General features: G+C 35.3%; 1 protein-coding gene across 1 annotated transcript in view; it reads left to right on the top strand.

Annotated features, from left to right (window-relative positions):
* PIK3C3 (phosphatidylinositol 3-kinase catalytic subunit type 3) overlaps positions 1-17,231 on the top strand; it is a 138,431-nt gene that overhangs the window by 87,242 nt on the left and 33,958 nt on the right. Inside the window, exons 19-21 of the mRNA XM_080821014.1 lie at positions 164-228; positions 6,053-6,137; positions 12,389-12,463. Coding sequence (XP_080677140.1) covers positions 164-228; positions 6,053-6,137; positions 12,389-12,463 — 225 coding nt within the window. The remainder of the gene's footprint in view (positions 1-163; positions 229-6,052; positions 6,138-12,388; positions 12,464-17,231) is intronic.

Raw genomic sequence — 17,231 nt, 5'->3', positions numbered from 1 at the left:
CTGTGACTTAAATGCCAGTCTAAGTATATTGTTTAGAGACCTCTTTAAGTTGTTCAGGTATGTAGTGTATGCATTTGAAAATGAGGGTTATTCTTAGTAGAACCATTCTCTTTATTGCTTAATCAATAGTTGTGCTTAATTCAATGCATATATTTCTGTGCAGGCTTCATGCAGTTTATCCAGTCAGTTCCTGTTGCTGAAGTTCTTGATACAGAAGGAAGCATTCAGGTACAGAACTAATTTTAAATGAGTTATATAATTCATGAATATATTACTTTTCTAAAAATTGCAATCTTTATAAAAAATAAATACAGTTAAAAATTAATGTTTCCTTTTATCACCCTTTTTCTCTCACTTTGTTTTCCTTTCCTTGAACATAAACAGTGCTAACAGGTGGAAATTCTTTCTTGTTAGTACATACAGAGGCTCAATTCCTTCAATGGTGCCTGGCTAACTTAATTTAATTTAATTAAATTAATTAAATTAAAAATGTATTAGTTTATGGTTATATTCCAAATTATGGAAATTCTATAATTTTTTAATCCTAACTGAACATTTGATTATTTCTAATTTTTGTTGTTATTCAGACTAGTACTACATAGTCTTGCTCCTACATGGTTTGAACATTTGTTTTTAAGACCCTGTCTTCAACCATAAGAGACTCTTAATCTCACAAAACAAACAGGGTTGCTGAGGGGATAGGGGGTATGGAGAGGGTAGTTGAGTTATGGACATTGGGGAGGGTATGTGATATGGTGAGTGCTATGAAATGTGTAAGCCTGACAATTCACATACATGTACCCCTGGGGCAAATAATACATTATATGTTAATAAAAATAATTAATAAAATTAAAAAAAAAGACCCTCCAGCCTCATTGCTGTCCTTTAATGTAAGAAAAGGTAAGCAGTTTCTACAATCATGACATGTGTGTCTTTGAAATTTTTTACACTTTAAATACATAGATTACTTCTTATCACATCTCAATAGTTTATTTTGGTTGTTTTTTAAATATGATTTTTTCTTTTTTCCAGTGGGAAAAAAGTATGTAATTTGCACAGAAAACCTGATATACCTGAGATGAAAGATAATATGAGAAGGACTTGACAGGATATTTGCTACAGTGTGTTTTTGTCTTTCTTAGTTTAACATGTCACAGTAATTCAGTATGGAGTTTAGACTTGCAGAAAAGCATTACTCTGATTTCTTGGCAAACCAAGTGGTTATTCTGTTCTTTGGTTTAGGGAACACTCACATGCAGTGGTTAAAAGCTCAGGCTTACTGAAGTCCTTAAGGTCTCCCAAATATATAGTAAACTGTGAAAGTTTTACTTCTTCGTTACCAATTCAGATGCCTTTTATTTCTTTTTGTTGTATAACTGCTGTGGCTAGGACTCCCAGTACTATTTGAACGAGGGTGGTGAGAGTGGACATCCTTGACCTACTCCTGACCTTAGGAAAAAAGACTGTCAGTTTTTCCCCACTGAGTATGATGTGAGCTGTGTTTTTTTTCACATATGGTCTTTATTATGTTGAGATTTGTTCCTTCTAAACCCACATTGTTGAGGGTTTTTATCATGAATGAATGTTGTACTTTGTCAAATCTTTTTGTTCATCTTTTGAAATGATCATAGGATTCTCATCCTTTCTCTTACTGATGTGACATATCATGTTGATCAGTTTGTGAATATTGAACCACCCTTGCATCCCAGGAATAAATCCACTTGATTGTGGTGCATGATTTTTCTAATGTGTTTTTTTTTTAAGATTTTATTTATTTATTTGAGAGAGAGAGTGAGAGAGAGAGAGCATGAGAGGGGAGAGGGTCAGAGGGAGAAGCAGACCCCTGCAAAACAGGGAGCCCAATATAGGACTCGATCCCGGGACTCCAGGATCATGACCTGAGCTGGAGGCAGTTGCTTAACCAACTGAACCACCCAGGTGCCCTCTAATGTATTCTTGAATTCAGTTTGCTAATATTTTTTGAGGATTTTTGCATCTATGTTCATGAGAGATAATAGCTTCCTAGAACTGATAAATGAATTCAGTAAAGTTACAGGATGCAAAATCAATATGCAGAAATCTGTTGCATTCCTATACACTAATAATGAAGCAGCAGAAAGAGAAATTAGGAAAACGGTTCCACTTAAAATTGCACCAGAAATAATAAAATAAAGGACCTAGGAATGAAAGAGTTAAAAAAGACCTATACCCTGGAAGCTATAAAACACTGGTAAAGTAAATTGAAGATAACACAAGGAATGGAAAGACAATCCATGTTCAGATTGAAAGAACAAATATTGTAAAAATGTTTATACTATCCAAGCAGTATGCACAATTAATGCAATCCCTACCAAAGTACCAACAGCATTTTTCACAGAACAAGAACAAACAATTCTAAAATTTCTATGGCACCACAAATGATCTTAAATAGACAAAGCAGTCTTGAAGAAGAAAAACAGAACTAGAGGTATCATAATTCCAGACCTTAGATTATATTACAAAGCTGTAGTAATCAAAACAGTATGGTACTGGCACAAAAATAGACATTGATTAATGGAACAGAATAGAAAGCAAAGAAATAAACCCACGATTATGTGGTCAATTAATCTTTGACAAAAGAGGCAAGAATTTGCAATGGGAAAAAGTCTCTTTAACAAATGGTGTTGGGAGAACTGGACAGCTACATGCAAAAGAATGAAAATGGGCCACTCCTTACACCACATACAAAAATAAACTCAAAATGGTTTAAGGGCTTAAATGTGAGACCTGAAACCATAAAAATCCTACAGGAAAGCACAGGCACTAATTTCTCTGACAGCAGCTGTAGCAGCATCCTTTTAGAGCCATCTCCTGAGGCAAGGGAAACAAAAGCAAAAATAAACTGTTGGGATTACATCAAAACAAAAAGCTTCTTCATAGTAACAGCCAACAAAACTAAATGACAGCATGCGGAAGGAGAAGATTTTTGCAAATGACATATCTGATAAAGGGTTAATATCCAAAATATATAAAAAACTTACACAACTCATACCCCAAAATCAAACAATCCAATTAAAACATGGGCAGAAGACATGAACAGACATTTCTCCAAAGACAACATCCAGATGGCCAACAGACACATGAAAAGATCCTCAACATCATTCATCATCAGAAAAATACAAACCAAAGCCACAATGAGATACCACTGCACACTGTCAGAATGACTAAAATCAGACTCATGTAACAAGTCTTGGCAAGGAGTTAGAGAAAACAGAACCCTGGTACACTGTTGGTGAGATTACAAAAAGTGGTAGAGCTATTGTGGCAGACAGTATGGAGGTTACTCAAAAAATTAAAAGTAGAACTATCCTACGATCCAGTAATCCCACTACTGGGTGTTTAACTGAAAAATGAAAACACTAAATTGAAGGGAAGGGGTATATGTACCCCTTTGTTTACTGCAGCATTATTTACAGTAGCTAAATTATGGCAGTAGCCCAAGTGTCTATCAATAGATGGATGGGTAAAAAAGAGGTGGGATACACACACATACACACACACACACACACACACACACACACACACACACACCCCAACGCCATACACAATGGAATATTATTCCACCATAAAAAAGAATGACATCTTGCCATTTGCAAGATGGCAAATGGCATCTAGAAAAGTAGATGGATCTAGAAAAGTATAATGGAAAAAAAAAAGGTATAATGACAGGTAAAATAAGCCAGTCAGAGAAAGACAAATACCATATGATATCATTTATATGTAGAATTTAAGAGAGAAAACAAATGAAGAAAGGAAAAAAAAGACAAATAAAAAATATTCTTAACTATAGAGAACAAACAGATGGTTACTGGAGAGGAGGTAGGATGGGGAGGAAATGGGAAAAAATAAAAGGAAAAAAGTTTTTGCTCAAAACATGGAACTGCCCGGGGTTGGAGTTTGGCCATGCAGCTTTTCAACTGTAAACCTTGAGTGGCTTCTTAACCCTTTGTGCAAAGAAGAGTAGTATAGCCGACTTGAGGGTCTTATCATTGGAAAAGCCCACTTGCTAGGGTAGCCTTTGACTGGTATCTGGGAACTTGGTTTCAGTGTGTTGTTCCTCTGTTCCCTAACTCATAAGAGTAGTTCAGTGTGCCTAGACTACTTGTAATATGTGATTTATAGCAAACAACTTGCTTTCCTTCTAGAATTTTGGCAGTTGCTAGACAGAGGGTACCTATATGACCAGCTCCCAATAAAAACCTTGAGTAATGTCTCCAGTAGGCTTTCCTGGAGAGAAATATTGCACCCAAATTACTGCCTTTTTAAAAAATTGTTGAAGAAAAGTAATAAATATGATCAGTGTATCCCCTCACAGAAGAGAGGCAGGAGGCTTACACGTGGGTTTCTCCAGACTTTGCATGTGTACTTGTCCTATGCTGGATCTGCTGTGTGTGGTAAGTGTCAGTTGTGGTACCAACCATATGTTGAGTCTGTGACTCCATGTAACACATGTAGGAGGCCTTGAACCCCTAACATACCCTTCAGGTCTCAGTTTCTGCATCTGTAAAATTTGGGTTATAATTACTAGTAGCTACCTCTAGGATTGTTTTGAAGATGATGTGAAGTATAGGTAGATCTTTAATATAGTTTCTAACTGAAGTAATTGTTTAATGAAGTTGTCAGTTATTATGTTGCTTTGTGCAATTATTATTTAATAAAATAAGGCCAGTGGCAATTTGTATATTGATTCTTGGTTTTCATATCTGATCTCTGTAAATAGTTTTGCCAAGTCATGGGTTATTCTCATGTTCAACTTCAGTAGATAATTAAAAGCTATTTTCCAAAATAGTTGTTTTTGGAAAAAAATGTTCCATTTCTCATTGCTATACATCTTTGCCTAATCTTGGTATTGTTAAACTTTTTTTTTTATATTTAAATTTTTTTTGTATTGTCAGACTTCTAAATTTTGGTATTTTATTTTTGTTTTAGTTTGCATTTCCCTAATTACCCACAAGGTTGAGCGCTTAAAATATATATGTATAGGTCATTTATTTCTTCTGTGACATGCTTATTTACATCTTTTGTTCATTTTACTGTTGGGTTATTTGTGTTTTTATTGATGTATAGGAATTCTTTATATATTCAAGGCATAGTCCTTTGTCAAAGGACTTTCAGAAAAGCTGAAACATAGGATAAATTTTTTTTAACAGCATGTTACTTGTATTTTCAAATAATATATACTGTTTTTCTTTAACATTTAATAAGGGAATAGTTCCAGTTGGTAGTCAGAAACAAAACAAAACACTGTTTTCCACACTGATTCCAGACTCTTTCGACACTCTAGTGCATTTATTGTCCCCCTGTAATTCTTTTGTTCAGTTCACATCTCTCTTATATTTATCTTTCCATTAATTTTCTGTAAGAATTAGCACTTGCATTCTAATTAATTTACAAATTTGGGTGTAATTTTACTGAGCTTTTTTTATTGGCATGTAGTTGACATAACAGTATCATCCTGCTTTGAGGTGTCCAGCACAGTGATTCAGCAATATATAATTACGAAATGATCACCATGTGTCTAATCACTGTCTGTCATCAAGTTATTAACGATATTATTGACCATATTTCCTGTGATGTACTTTACATCCCCTTATTTGTTTTATAACTGGAGGTTTTTTAATGCTAATAGTGGCTATACTTAAAAGATAATTTTAATAACTCATGTTCATTTTAAGGGGAATATATGGTACCAAAAAACCCTCATTTTTTACATTCGGAAGAAAGGTAAAAGAAAAGGATAAATTGAGTATAGAGAAATAGCAGTAAATTTATTTAATTTTGTGTAATGTTTTCCCTAAGATATGAAAGTAGCAGCATACTTTTTTTTTAAATCTTAACTGTTTGTAAGCATAGTAATAAGATTAATTCTTGGAATATACTTTTTAAAATCCACATTTTATAATTACTGACTAAGCTTTAGATTACACATTTGGTCATTTCTTATAATTTCAAAATATCTGATTTGCTTAAGGATTATACTGAATTTGTAAACATGTAAATTTTATCTTTTCAGAACTTCTTTAGAAAGTATGCACCAAGTGAGAATGGGCCAAATGGCATTAGTGCTGAAGTTATGGACACATATGTTAAAAGCTGTGGTAAGTTTTTCAAATTTTGCTTTCCATTGGTACGTTGGAGTCAAGGAAATAGGCTATCCCAATGTTGCCGTATTCATACACATTTACATTTAGCACTTTGTAGGATTTTATCTTAGTCCTTTTGGGCTGTTATAATAAATTACCAGAGGTTGGCTTATAGGCTGCAAGTCCAGGATAGGGTATACCAGCATGGTCAGGAGAGGGCCTTTTTGGGGTGGAAGACTTTTTGTTGTATTTTCACCTGGCAGAACAGGCTAGGGAGCTCTGTGGGCTCTCGTTTTTGAGTTTTTAGGATGGTAAGCACCTCCTAATACCATCACACTGGACATTAGGATTTCATTGTGTGAATTTTGGGAGGACGTAGACATTCCGATCATGGCAGATTTAAATTCTCTATAAGAAGATGATTAAAAGATACAAAATCCTGATAAAAGAAGTCTTTAATGTTTTGACATAACAGTAGTAACAAGGTGTAAAGTCTACTTAGTCTTTAATGGGTTAACCATGCTAAAATTACAAGTTATCTCTTCCTGGAAGCTATTAATTTTCCCCGTTTGCATAACTGCAGTTAGTAGACTGTGGGAAAAATCTCAGCGATAATTATGGTTTAGATAAATCTCAAGAGCTGTGTTAGGAGGATGCCTCTCAAGATGTTTTATTTTATGGTGCCTTCCTGGAAATAAGTAAGTGGTAGAATGCCATAGGGATTAATTCATATGTTTTGATCATTTATGCCTACCTATCCTCATGAAGTTTATATTCTAGAGAATTTTTTCGAGATTTTCTGGAGAGGTTTTTTTTGTTTTTTGTTTGTTTTTAGTAACTAGATTGTTTCAGGGAGGGTTAATAAAGGAATTGATACTAGATTTGAGCCCTGGATGGGATATGGTATATAATAAGTCATTCTTATTTTATTAAAATTTTATGGTTATGTTCCTGTTTATACCTATCCTTAAGTTAGGGGGAAGCAAGCAAGGGGATTTATAGACATGTAACAATTACGTTTAAACTTTCATATCATTTTATGTCTTGTAAACTGCTTCTTATACATGGCATTTTTAAAATATTTTTCACAATGTTCCTGTGAAGTAGTAGTCTGGATTATTTTAGACAACATAATTTCTCCCCAAATTTATACTTGATGTTGCAGGTTTGGCTTAGAAGTATAAAGAAAATGTAATATTCCTGGGAACTTTAAAAGCACCAAAATAAAATATGTATGTATATTAAAATCCTTTACGGTTTTGATCTTATTTTTACTGAAGGAATATAACATGTTACATGTAACTGTGTTTACCCATAAAAATGACCACGTACAGTGTAGATTTAAGAACTAAAAAAAATCGAAACATTCCAGAGAAAATGTATTCTTTCTTTTTACTCACCCTTGCTCTCCCACTCTGGATTTTTCTTATCTTTCTCTCCTACCTTCCCTGCTTTCATTCTTTTCTTTCCTTTTCCTCTTTCTTTTCTTTCCTGTTTTTTCAGACCTTCAATTCTGTTTTCTGTTTTCTGAAAAAATTACATGTTATCTAAAGACAGGCTGGACGTCTAAGATTACTCACATGACAGTTCATACTGTCTTTTATAACAAGGTTTGCCAACCAGATCTCCTGTGCATGGCCTCTCTGTGGCTTGGGCTTCTCAGAACTGGGTTCCAAGAGGAACTCTGAGAGACAGGAAGTAGAAATTGTTGGTTTCTGAAGGCCTGGATTGAAAAGTCACAGAGCCTGCCTGGATCCAAAGGGAGGGGCTGTAGTTCCTACCTTGAATGAAAAGTGTGTTAAAGAACGTGTGGCGCTCTCTCTCTCTCTCTCTCTCTTCTTTTTTTTTAAGATTTTATTTATTTATTTGACAGAGAGAGAGAGAAAAAGCAGGCAGAGAGGCAGGCAGAGGGGGAGTGGTAAGCAGGCTTCCTGCTGAGCAGAGAGCCTGATGCGGGGCTCCATCCCAGGACCCTGAGATCATGACCTGAGCTGAAGGCAGAGGCTTTAACCCACTGAACCACCCAGGTGCCCCTCTCTCTTTATCTGTATCCAGTTCTCAGTATCTTGTTACTTGAGATATTTCACATGCCTTCCAACAATTACCTTGTGTCTTCTTACTGAACTTTTAGATAGTTACTGTTAACTTTTTTACATCATAAATCTATTTGAAAAAGAATGCTAACTTTTTCTAGTTGAAATATATATACACACACATATCATCTATAAATATTGACTAAAATTTGAAAATTTTAGTAAAATTACTAGAACAGTATATTGCGGATACATATCAGAGTGTTGTACCTTTTATATAGTGTTCTATTTTTTCCCAAGACCTAATGAAAATATGACTGGCTTTTTCATTTAAAAAAAAATAGCCATTTAAATTACACCTCTTGGACACTTAAATTCAAACTGGATCTTGTTCCTCTCTTTTTTCCCCAGTGTTACACATTTATTCCTTCCCTGATAATTGATGGCAGGCCTTCTCTTCATCTTATTTTGAGTAGCCTTCTGTTTCATATATATCTTGCTGTGTTACAAAATCATCGTTTGTGTTTCAGTGAGTTTGGTAGCATTCCAGGTTATATCAGAGGTTGAAAGTCATTATTTGAATTTTTCATTAGAGGAGTTAGTGATTAATAAGTTAGCTACTTTGTACTAGAATCTGATTATTGGACATTATCATATAGATATATGTGTAACTTTCATTTTAGAAAGTAAAGTTTTGGGTCGTGGGCAGATTGTAAGAAGAAAGTGATAATAGGGTTACATTTCTGGATTATGCAAGGTGTCGAGTCTATATCATGCAAGTAAATGTGAGAGCACTACTTATTCTCACACACATATCTTTACTAAGTAAAGGGAAATTTTTGCTTAGTTGTCTAATATCTCTCTGTATTTTACTTTAAATCAAAGTTGTAATATAAAACCAATTTGAATACATTTCACATGGGGTCATAATACTAATGGACAGCATCCTTTGGACAAGATTCTCTTGGACAGGTATAATATTTCCACTGAAGTTAAAGAGTAGCTTCAGTTCCTCTAAAAATCCCTTGATCTACACTGTGCCAACCTAGATAGTTCTGAATCTATTATCTGTGTCCTAAAAATTTCTGGGGATCATCCCACTCTTAATTCAAATGTCTTTTTCAGGATGTACTCTTTCTCTTAAGCATTGACAGTTTGAATTATTGGAATACTCTGAATTCACAGCCCCACCATGTATATAAATGTGAAAGAGGGAAGATCATATGGTATCTCACTTGACTTAAAAAAACATCAGTTGAAGTGACCATCGAACACATTTATGACCCCAGCCCACTGAGGCAGGGTATAAGTTACTTTTCCATACATTTCCCGTTTCCATTGGAAAATAATCCAGTAATAATAATGAAATGTTATTGTGAAAGCAAATGCAGTGATAGAAAGTAGTTTATCAAAACATCTTGCCCTATCAATAGAGACAGGCAAAATTTATGGCATGTCAAGTTACATAAAAACTTTTAGGTCAAAAGTACTATTGCTGCACGTATGAATCATTATTACTCTGTAGGGATAGCTAAACAATTTGAAACAAAGTAGTGACAAAGCTAATTTATAATTAACAAAAAAGGACATTGTACCAAACAATAGCTCGAGTGCATTGATACACAGTGATGTACTCTTTGAAAATTGCGGTTCATTTGTCCTTGTAAGCACATTATCAGTAGGAGTTTGTATCCTTCACAAGTATTGAGCGACAAACCAGATTTCTAAGTGACTCTCATCTTAGAGAGCTCAGTGTACTCAGTGCTTATATGTTCTCTTTGTGAATACCAGACTCAGCATCCTTGGGTAAGTCCCTTACTGGGTGTTCTGTGGGGAGCCAGTAGTCATTTGTGGAATTGCATATTTGGCAGCAGTGTTAGAGCGTGCCGCTGCTGCACGTCCAAGCCACAGACCGGCAGCTTCAGCTTCGTCTGGAAGTGTGTTTGTGTTGGTGAATCCCAGTGCTTGGCCCCTCATGTTTTGATCGGAATCTTCATTTTAATAGGATTCCCAGGGGATTCTTACGTACATTAAAGCACTAGAGAGGGCTTTCCAAACTTCTCTTGTGTATAACCATCACTCTCTGGCCACTGCTTCTAGAAATTCTGATGCAGCAAGACTGAAGTGTGCCCTAAGCATCTGTGTTTTTATCAAGCTTCTAGGTAAGGGTGATGCTTCCAGTCTGTGTCTCATGTTTTGACAAGCCGCTCTGCAGATCAAGAGTCAGACCACTTTTCCTCACAAGCCCTCCATGTAGAAAATACTGTAGCCAGATTCAGGCCACGTGGTCTCTGGTGCAGCCATTCGACCAGGCCACTGTGGTGCTCAAGAAATATGTGACTGGGTGTGGCTGAGTTCCAGTAAACTTTATTTATAAACTATAAAAACAGGGGTCCAACTTTGGCCATCAACCTATATTTGCTCATCCTTTATGTCAGTGACCCTTAAGTTCCTTAATGGATCACTCAACGTGTCAATAGTTGAATTCAGCTGAAGTTCACATAATCTGTAGTGGTTTATACACACTGGTCATTATCTTTTGTAGGAAGCCCAGATGTCAGCCACTGCAGTTGTTTCAGCTGCTTACAGATGTTAGGGCCAGCCAAGGTTTTTGTGATTCTCTTGGCCTTTTCCCTGTGGTCCTAAATGACTTGCCAACACAGTCATCAGGTTTACGGTCTAGCTAGCCTGGAGAAAAAGCCTAAAAGGCCCACTCCTTGGCTCAGTCTGCTGCGTCTTTCAAAACACTCATCACAAAGCTACATTTACTTAGTTCCCTGGGCATGCCTAAGTGCAGGTGAGGCTGGGAAACACATTCTCTTACCTAGGCACAGTCTCACTCTCCACATCCTGGTTTTGTGTTAAGGAAGAAGCATAGAGAGGACAGTGCATGGACAAATGACTAGTTCCTGTCACACCACAGGCTCTATTTTGAGAGTAACTGATTTTGTTACAGTTAAGTGAAAATTGTTAGTAGAAGCATTTTTTGAATGATAGTATGCTTTCCTACATTCTGTACATATGGACATAGTTTCAAATACATATACTATATAATTTTATCTGTAGAATATGGTTAGTTATTCTTAACAAATAAACTTGAGTTTAAATATCTTGGGGAGTATTGCACCTATCTAAATAGCCACTTTGGGGAACATGGGCTTTAGAGTGTGGAAGTGGCCTGAGCAAGGACTTTAGAATAAATCCCAGCCCAGTGACCTTGCACAATCTTGTTAACTTCTGGAGCCTAAGGTGTTTTCATTTGGACGGTAGTGTAGTACTTAACTGGCATCATTATAAGGGTTAGAGATGATGGATGTAATGTGCGTACCTAAATAACCTTCCATAAGTTGTAACTGTGATTAGTTAATTAATAATTAAAGATTAACCCAGTGAAATTAATTTAGTCATTAACAGGTGGTCTAGTCTTTTTTTCTACATACTGAGATAAATATGTTTTTGTAAATACTGGTATAGTCATCTGTATGTTTGCCAGTTGTATATCTTCTCAGGCAATAGAATGGAAGAAAATAACCTTCAAAAAGGTGTTATATGCTTTATTTTGTTTGAGCATTTTCAACACATGACAGGTTTCCAGACTTTTTAGAAGAGAAAGATAAAAGAATAAAGCTAGAGTCAGTGAGTGACTTTGCCCCTGGCTCTGCTCATGTAATTTTTCTGAGTACTTAAGAAGATTATGCTTTGAACTTCTTAAGTGCTGTTACCACTCACATAAATTCTGTTGTTTTTCTGTCTGCTGACACTTCACAATTGTTTCTCTAAAGATTTTCCTTTTAAACCCTGCATTTACTTTTGTTATCTTATAGATAATAGCGTTGTAGGATGATTGACTTCATTATGTGTATTTCTGTAGATACTTCTTTTTCGCTGTCATCTGTAACATGTGTCCAATTTGAAACGAGAAGTGGGAGAATCATGTTATAATTAAGGCTGCTGAAGCCTGAATTAACTTTTGATACAAGTGACTTTTGTAATTTGACAAAATCCTACAGGATGTTATTTCTCATGCAAATAGTAATTTATATTGAGTTTCAAGTGATAAACTCTTCATAGAATCAAAGAAGATGCCATATTTGAGAATTTAGGTGAGATATCAAAAAGTAGTCATCAAAGTGAAATTGAAGTAACACAGACTGCTTTTATATTCATTTGTGTGTTTTAACCTGGTTTGCATGTGTTTTTCACTATTTTTCGTTTTGAACTGTTACTTTGCAGCTGGATATTGTGTGATTACATACATACTTGGAGTTGGAGACAGACATCTGGATAACCTTTTGCTAACAAAAACAGGTAACAACTAGTAGCTACTAGCAGATACATGCATTTTATATGCCAGTGATTTTTACTGTAGAATCTGCTTAGTAACAAAACAAGTTACATAAGTGGAAATAAATCATATATGTCTTAAAAGTTCCTTTATATGATACCTTTGAAGGAAACTCTCATCCCTTACAAGAATCACTTTAGTAATAACCCTACAGGTGGTCATCTAGCCCTTACTTCTAAAAATGCCTCCTTGGGTAGAAAGCCCATAATGTATGCAAGCAGTCGAGTCTCTTACTGTACAGCTCTAGTTAGAGTGTCAGAATGTTCTTTCTCTTACCAAACTGTACTTAACTCACATTAACCCTTGTCTTTAATTTTTTGCTTTTCCCCTTGGAGTTCCATGGAATAATCGTTCTAATCCCTCTCTTCCTGTTACCTCTTGAGCCCTTTGGCTTTAACACCATCTCTAAGCACACAACTTCCAAACTTACAGCTCTGTACTTCAGTCCATTTCATGAAGCTTCAGACTGAAATATCCAACCGCTTACTTGACATCCCAGTTAGGTGGCCAGTTGTAAAAGTTGTTCCCTTCCTCCATTACCTGCATAATAATACCTGCTCCTCACTTCATTTTTTCTGTCTCAGGAAATTGTAGCATCATCCACCCAGCTGTTTAAGCCCCAGGCTTGAGAGTCATTCTTAATTCTACTCTTGGCATTATCTCATTATTAAACCTATTAGCAGATCTTGTCTACTCTTCTCCAAAATGGATCATTAAGTTACCCACTCTCTTCATTTCCACTGCCTTGACCCCATTCGAAGCCACCAATGCCTTTTGCCCAAACTATCTGAATAGAATCTGAGCTCTTCACTGTGGTAAATTTGTGGCTTCCCCATACTGACCAGGTTGAATGAGTGAATGTCAGACTACTCCTGCCTCAGGCAAATGCCCCTGTTGTTTTTCTCTCTGGAAAGCTCTTCTCTCAAATCATTTCAAGTCCATCTTTGGTTATTAAGCCTAAGTTCAGGGGGCATCTCCTTAGAAGAGCCTTTTTAACTGTCTGATCTGAAAAGGTGCATACTTGCACACTGCCCTTCTCCATTACTCTATTATAGTTTTGTTTTCTTTAAAGCACTTAACCACTAGCCAAAGCCCTCCTTTTTGTATAATTCAGCAAATATTTATTGAGCACCTCCTGTGTGTCAGGTATTGTTCTAGGTACTGGGGATACCAAAAAGAACAGAATAGGCATAAATCCAGGTCCTTGTGGGACTTGTTGACTTCTTATCATCATCTCCTATTCAGGACGCAGGTTCCATGAGAGCAGGGACCTTGTCCATCTGGTTTGCTCCTGTACCTGCAGAGCCTTGAACAACACCTAGCTAAAGTGATTGATAAATCACTGTTGACTTAATGAATGAGTAAATGCTGCACTCTCTGTGTAGTCTTTTCTTTCTGGGCTAAATAATTCAAGTTCCTCAAGCCTTCCACAGAAAATAGGTTTTAAATTACTCTTAAAATGGTCTCTCAAGTAAGAACATTTTCTGTGTTGTTAGTATTCCTTCAAAATGTGATACCAAGAATTTAATACATCAAATGTAGCTTCATACTTCAAATTAGTCTAATTATTATATACGACTAACCCTATTAATTTTCATCATCTGGAATTTCATATATTTAGTTTTGCTTAGTGTGAAAAATTATCTATGGTAGAGACTGCATGTGGGAGGGCACCTGGGTGGCTCAGTGGGTTAAGCTTTTGCCTTTGGCTCAGGTCATGATCCTGGAGTCCCAGGATTGAGTTCCTCATTGGGCTCCCTGCTCACCAGGGAGTCTGCTTTTCCCTCTGACCCTCCGCCCCTCATGCTCTGTCTCTCTCTCATTCTCTCTCAAATAATTTTAAAAAAAGAAAAAGAAGAAAAAAGAAATTGCATGTGGAAACCATGTCTCTGTCAAGGCCCTGCAGTTTTACTAACTGGGACCAAGGAATGTCATAGAGGTTCTTGCCAAATTTGCCAATTTAGCAAAGGATATTTATAAAATATTGCAGTGTGTTTGGAGAGAACTGTAAGTTGGAAAAAGTTGTCATGTTGTCCTTTTACTATCTTTTTCAGTTAAACCTTTTAACAAGAATCAGAGTACCAGAGTGATTCCATTTGTTTTTTGTTGTAATCATTTGATAATTACATTGGAATTATCTGCTGCATAGGGTAGCATTACGTTTATAATGTTATTTTCACATATGTTGTCTCTTCATTTGGAAATTTTTAAATAATAGACATCTTTCTTTTGAACTTTGAGAACTGCTCTGTTGTGTGTGTGTATATTTTGATAGGGATATTTTAGGAATAAGATTTGGAAAGCAGAGTCAATTTAATATACTTCTGTGGTCAGTTACTTATCACGGTTACTTGTTTTAATGGAATTAGAAGTATAGAAATTTCAGAATCAGAAGGTTTTAAGCATCTTGTCACCAGTTTTCCACTAGAGGGTGCTCCAACTTTGGCTTTAAAAATCGAAACCTTACCACGTGCTAGATGAGAGACACTGTCTCTTTCTTAAGAAACAGCATTTCTTTCAGTTATTTTTTTCTTAACTTGTCTTTAGTTATTTCATCCATTTATATCATACAGTTATCATGTTAAGTCTTACTAGCATAAATGTTTTTAGTTTTCAAGTTCAGTTTGAATGATATGATGTAAGGAAATATCAAATATGTCAAGACAAATGAAAATAAAATGTATTCTTTGACTTTTTAAAATTTATGATTTATTTTGAAATGTTTTTTGTTTATATGCATTTTTTACTGAAAGTCCGTATTTCAAAGAGGTATTAAGTTATATTAATTACATATATGTTGTAATTAGACTTTGTATAGTTTAGACAACTATTATATGTTAAAAGTGAATTTTGAATGTGGTTCATTGCAGGAAATACACTTCTGTACTTGCAGTTAAAATGCCTCAAATATCATGAAGCCCTTCCCTCGTTTGTTTTAAATCCCTTATGCCTTCAACACAGACTGTGACATGTTAAAATTTGAGATTCTCTTCTATAGTCCTCCAATCTCAGTCTTGGAGGAGCAATTTTTTTTAATGACAAATAACATTTCTCTCATTCTTCAAAATAAAATACCTTCTGTCCACTGATTTACCAGCCTGTATAGATATAGTGTCTATGTCTCTGCTTTGGGATGAAAATGGTTTGAAATGGTAATCACAGTTCCACTGATTGATCTATTTCTAGTTCCCCGGTAAGAGGTGGAACAGAGAGGAAGAAGACAGCTAAATTTCATTTTACTGGGGATCTTTTAGGGATTTATCCCCAACACACTGTTCTACCTATAAATTTAGATGAGACACAAAAAGGTCAGACTGTTAACTTTAGAAGTGTGTGGAGGAAATTGTTTCACAACATAGAAAGAATTGTAAAATTTATACAATAATGTGCAAAAATGCAAAATGTGAGTCTCGATTCCAGATTTCCCAGAAGTTTTTTTTTTTTTTTTTTTTTTTTTTTTTTTTGCCTGTATTTATTGGTTTGTGGATACTTTTGCATAGTTGAAGTATCCTGAGCTTGTCCAGCAGAGGGCGATGTGTGTCCACCATAAATGTGAAAGTCTGGAAATTCCTTTGTCAATGTATTGCCATGTGGTCACTTACAACATTGTTTTCCTGAAGCAAATTTGGAGTGAATGGTGTTTCACTTATTAATCCAGTGATATAGCATTTTCTGGGCAAGAAATTAAAAATTTAAGCTCTACAATGGAATTGAAAAACTTATTTTTTTCAGAGTTGGTGTCCTTTGAGGAAGCTTTCAGAAGTTTATCCAGGGTAATTCAATTGTGGCAGGGCTCAAATAGAAGATAATATGAGTTTATCTCAACTCTTGGGAAAGTTTTCTTTGTTTTGTTTTTTGCTTTTTAATTTTCTAAAATTTGAGGGGAAAAAACAAGACCTGTATAACTGAAAAACTTTGTTCTTTATGATATACAGACTTTATAATAGGATTAACTTTTAATATTAGTATTTAAGTAACTGAAAAACATTCACAAGTGGAACTAGGAACTTGGTGTCTGTAGTAAATGGAAAAGTTCTTTGTAGGTCCCAAGGATGGCTCATCCAATCTGGAGTTGTCGTTTTGTGTAGTGAGAGGAGTTGTCTGTCTCAGCACTTCAGAGTAATAAATACTCTGAATCTTTTGTCAGAAAGCTTGAAGTTAGGAAAGTCATTGTTAGCCTAATTGGGCACTTTTCTTCTTTATCATTCTTTAATTTTATATGAAATTGACTGACTTTCTTTTTTAATTCTGAGAAACATTCTCACATAGGAGTTAATATTCATGCTCTAAAGTAAAAGTCTTTGGGTTTAAATTGCCCCTCCACCATTGGGTTACTTTGGGTAAGTTACTTACATCTGTGACTCAGGCACTTTTCTGAATGTGCAGGTAATAACAGAATCTCTCTTTGGTGGTAGTATGAGGGTTGAATAAGATAATATGGTAGAGTTTTTGTGTGTCTAGAGCTTATAGTAAACATTCCTTCAGGGCTGGCTAACTGTTACGGTTTTGTTTGTTTCACTACCAGGAAATAAGAATGTTTTCCTTTTTGGCTTATGTAGCTTTTATTTGGAGTCGTAAATTTAGACATAAAAAAAATATACTTCAAAAATTCCTTTTTCTCCATCCTAAAATCCAAACTCTTTTAAGGTTACTGCCTTTTAAATTATGTTTTGACTGGCTTTTTATTTTGGCAGTATAGGAAGGTTTATTTGTTTATTTACTTGTTTATTA

This window comes from Martes martes, assembly GCF_963455335.1.
Source record: "Martes martes genome assembly, chromosome: 13".
Classification (NCBI taxonomy): domain Eukaryota; kingdom Metazoa; phylum Chordata; class Mammalia; order Carnivora; family Mustelidae; genus Martes; species Martes martes.
Note: the sequence above shows the minus strand (reverse complement) of the source record. Positions and strands in the feature narration are given on the sequence as shown.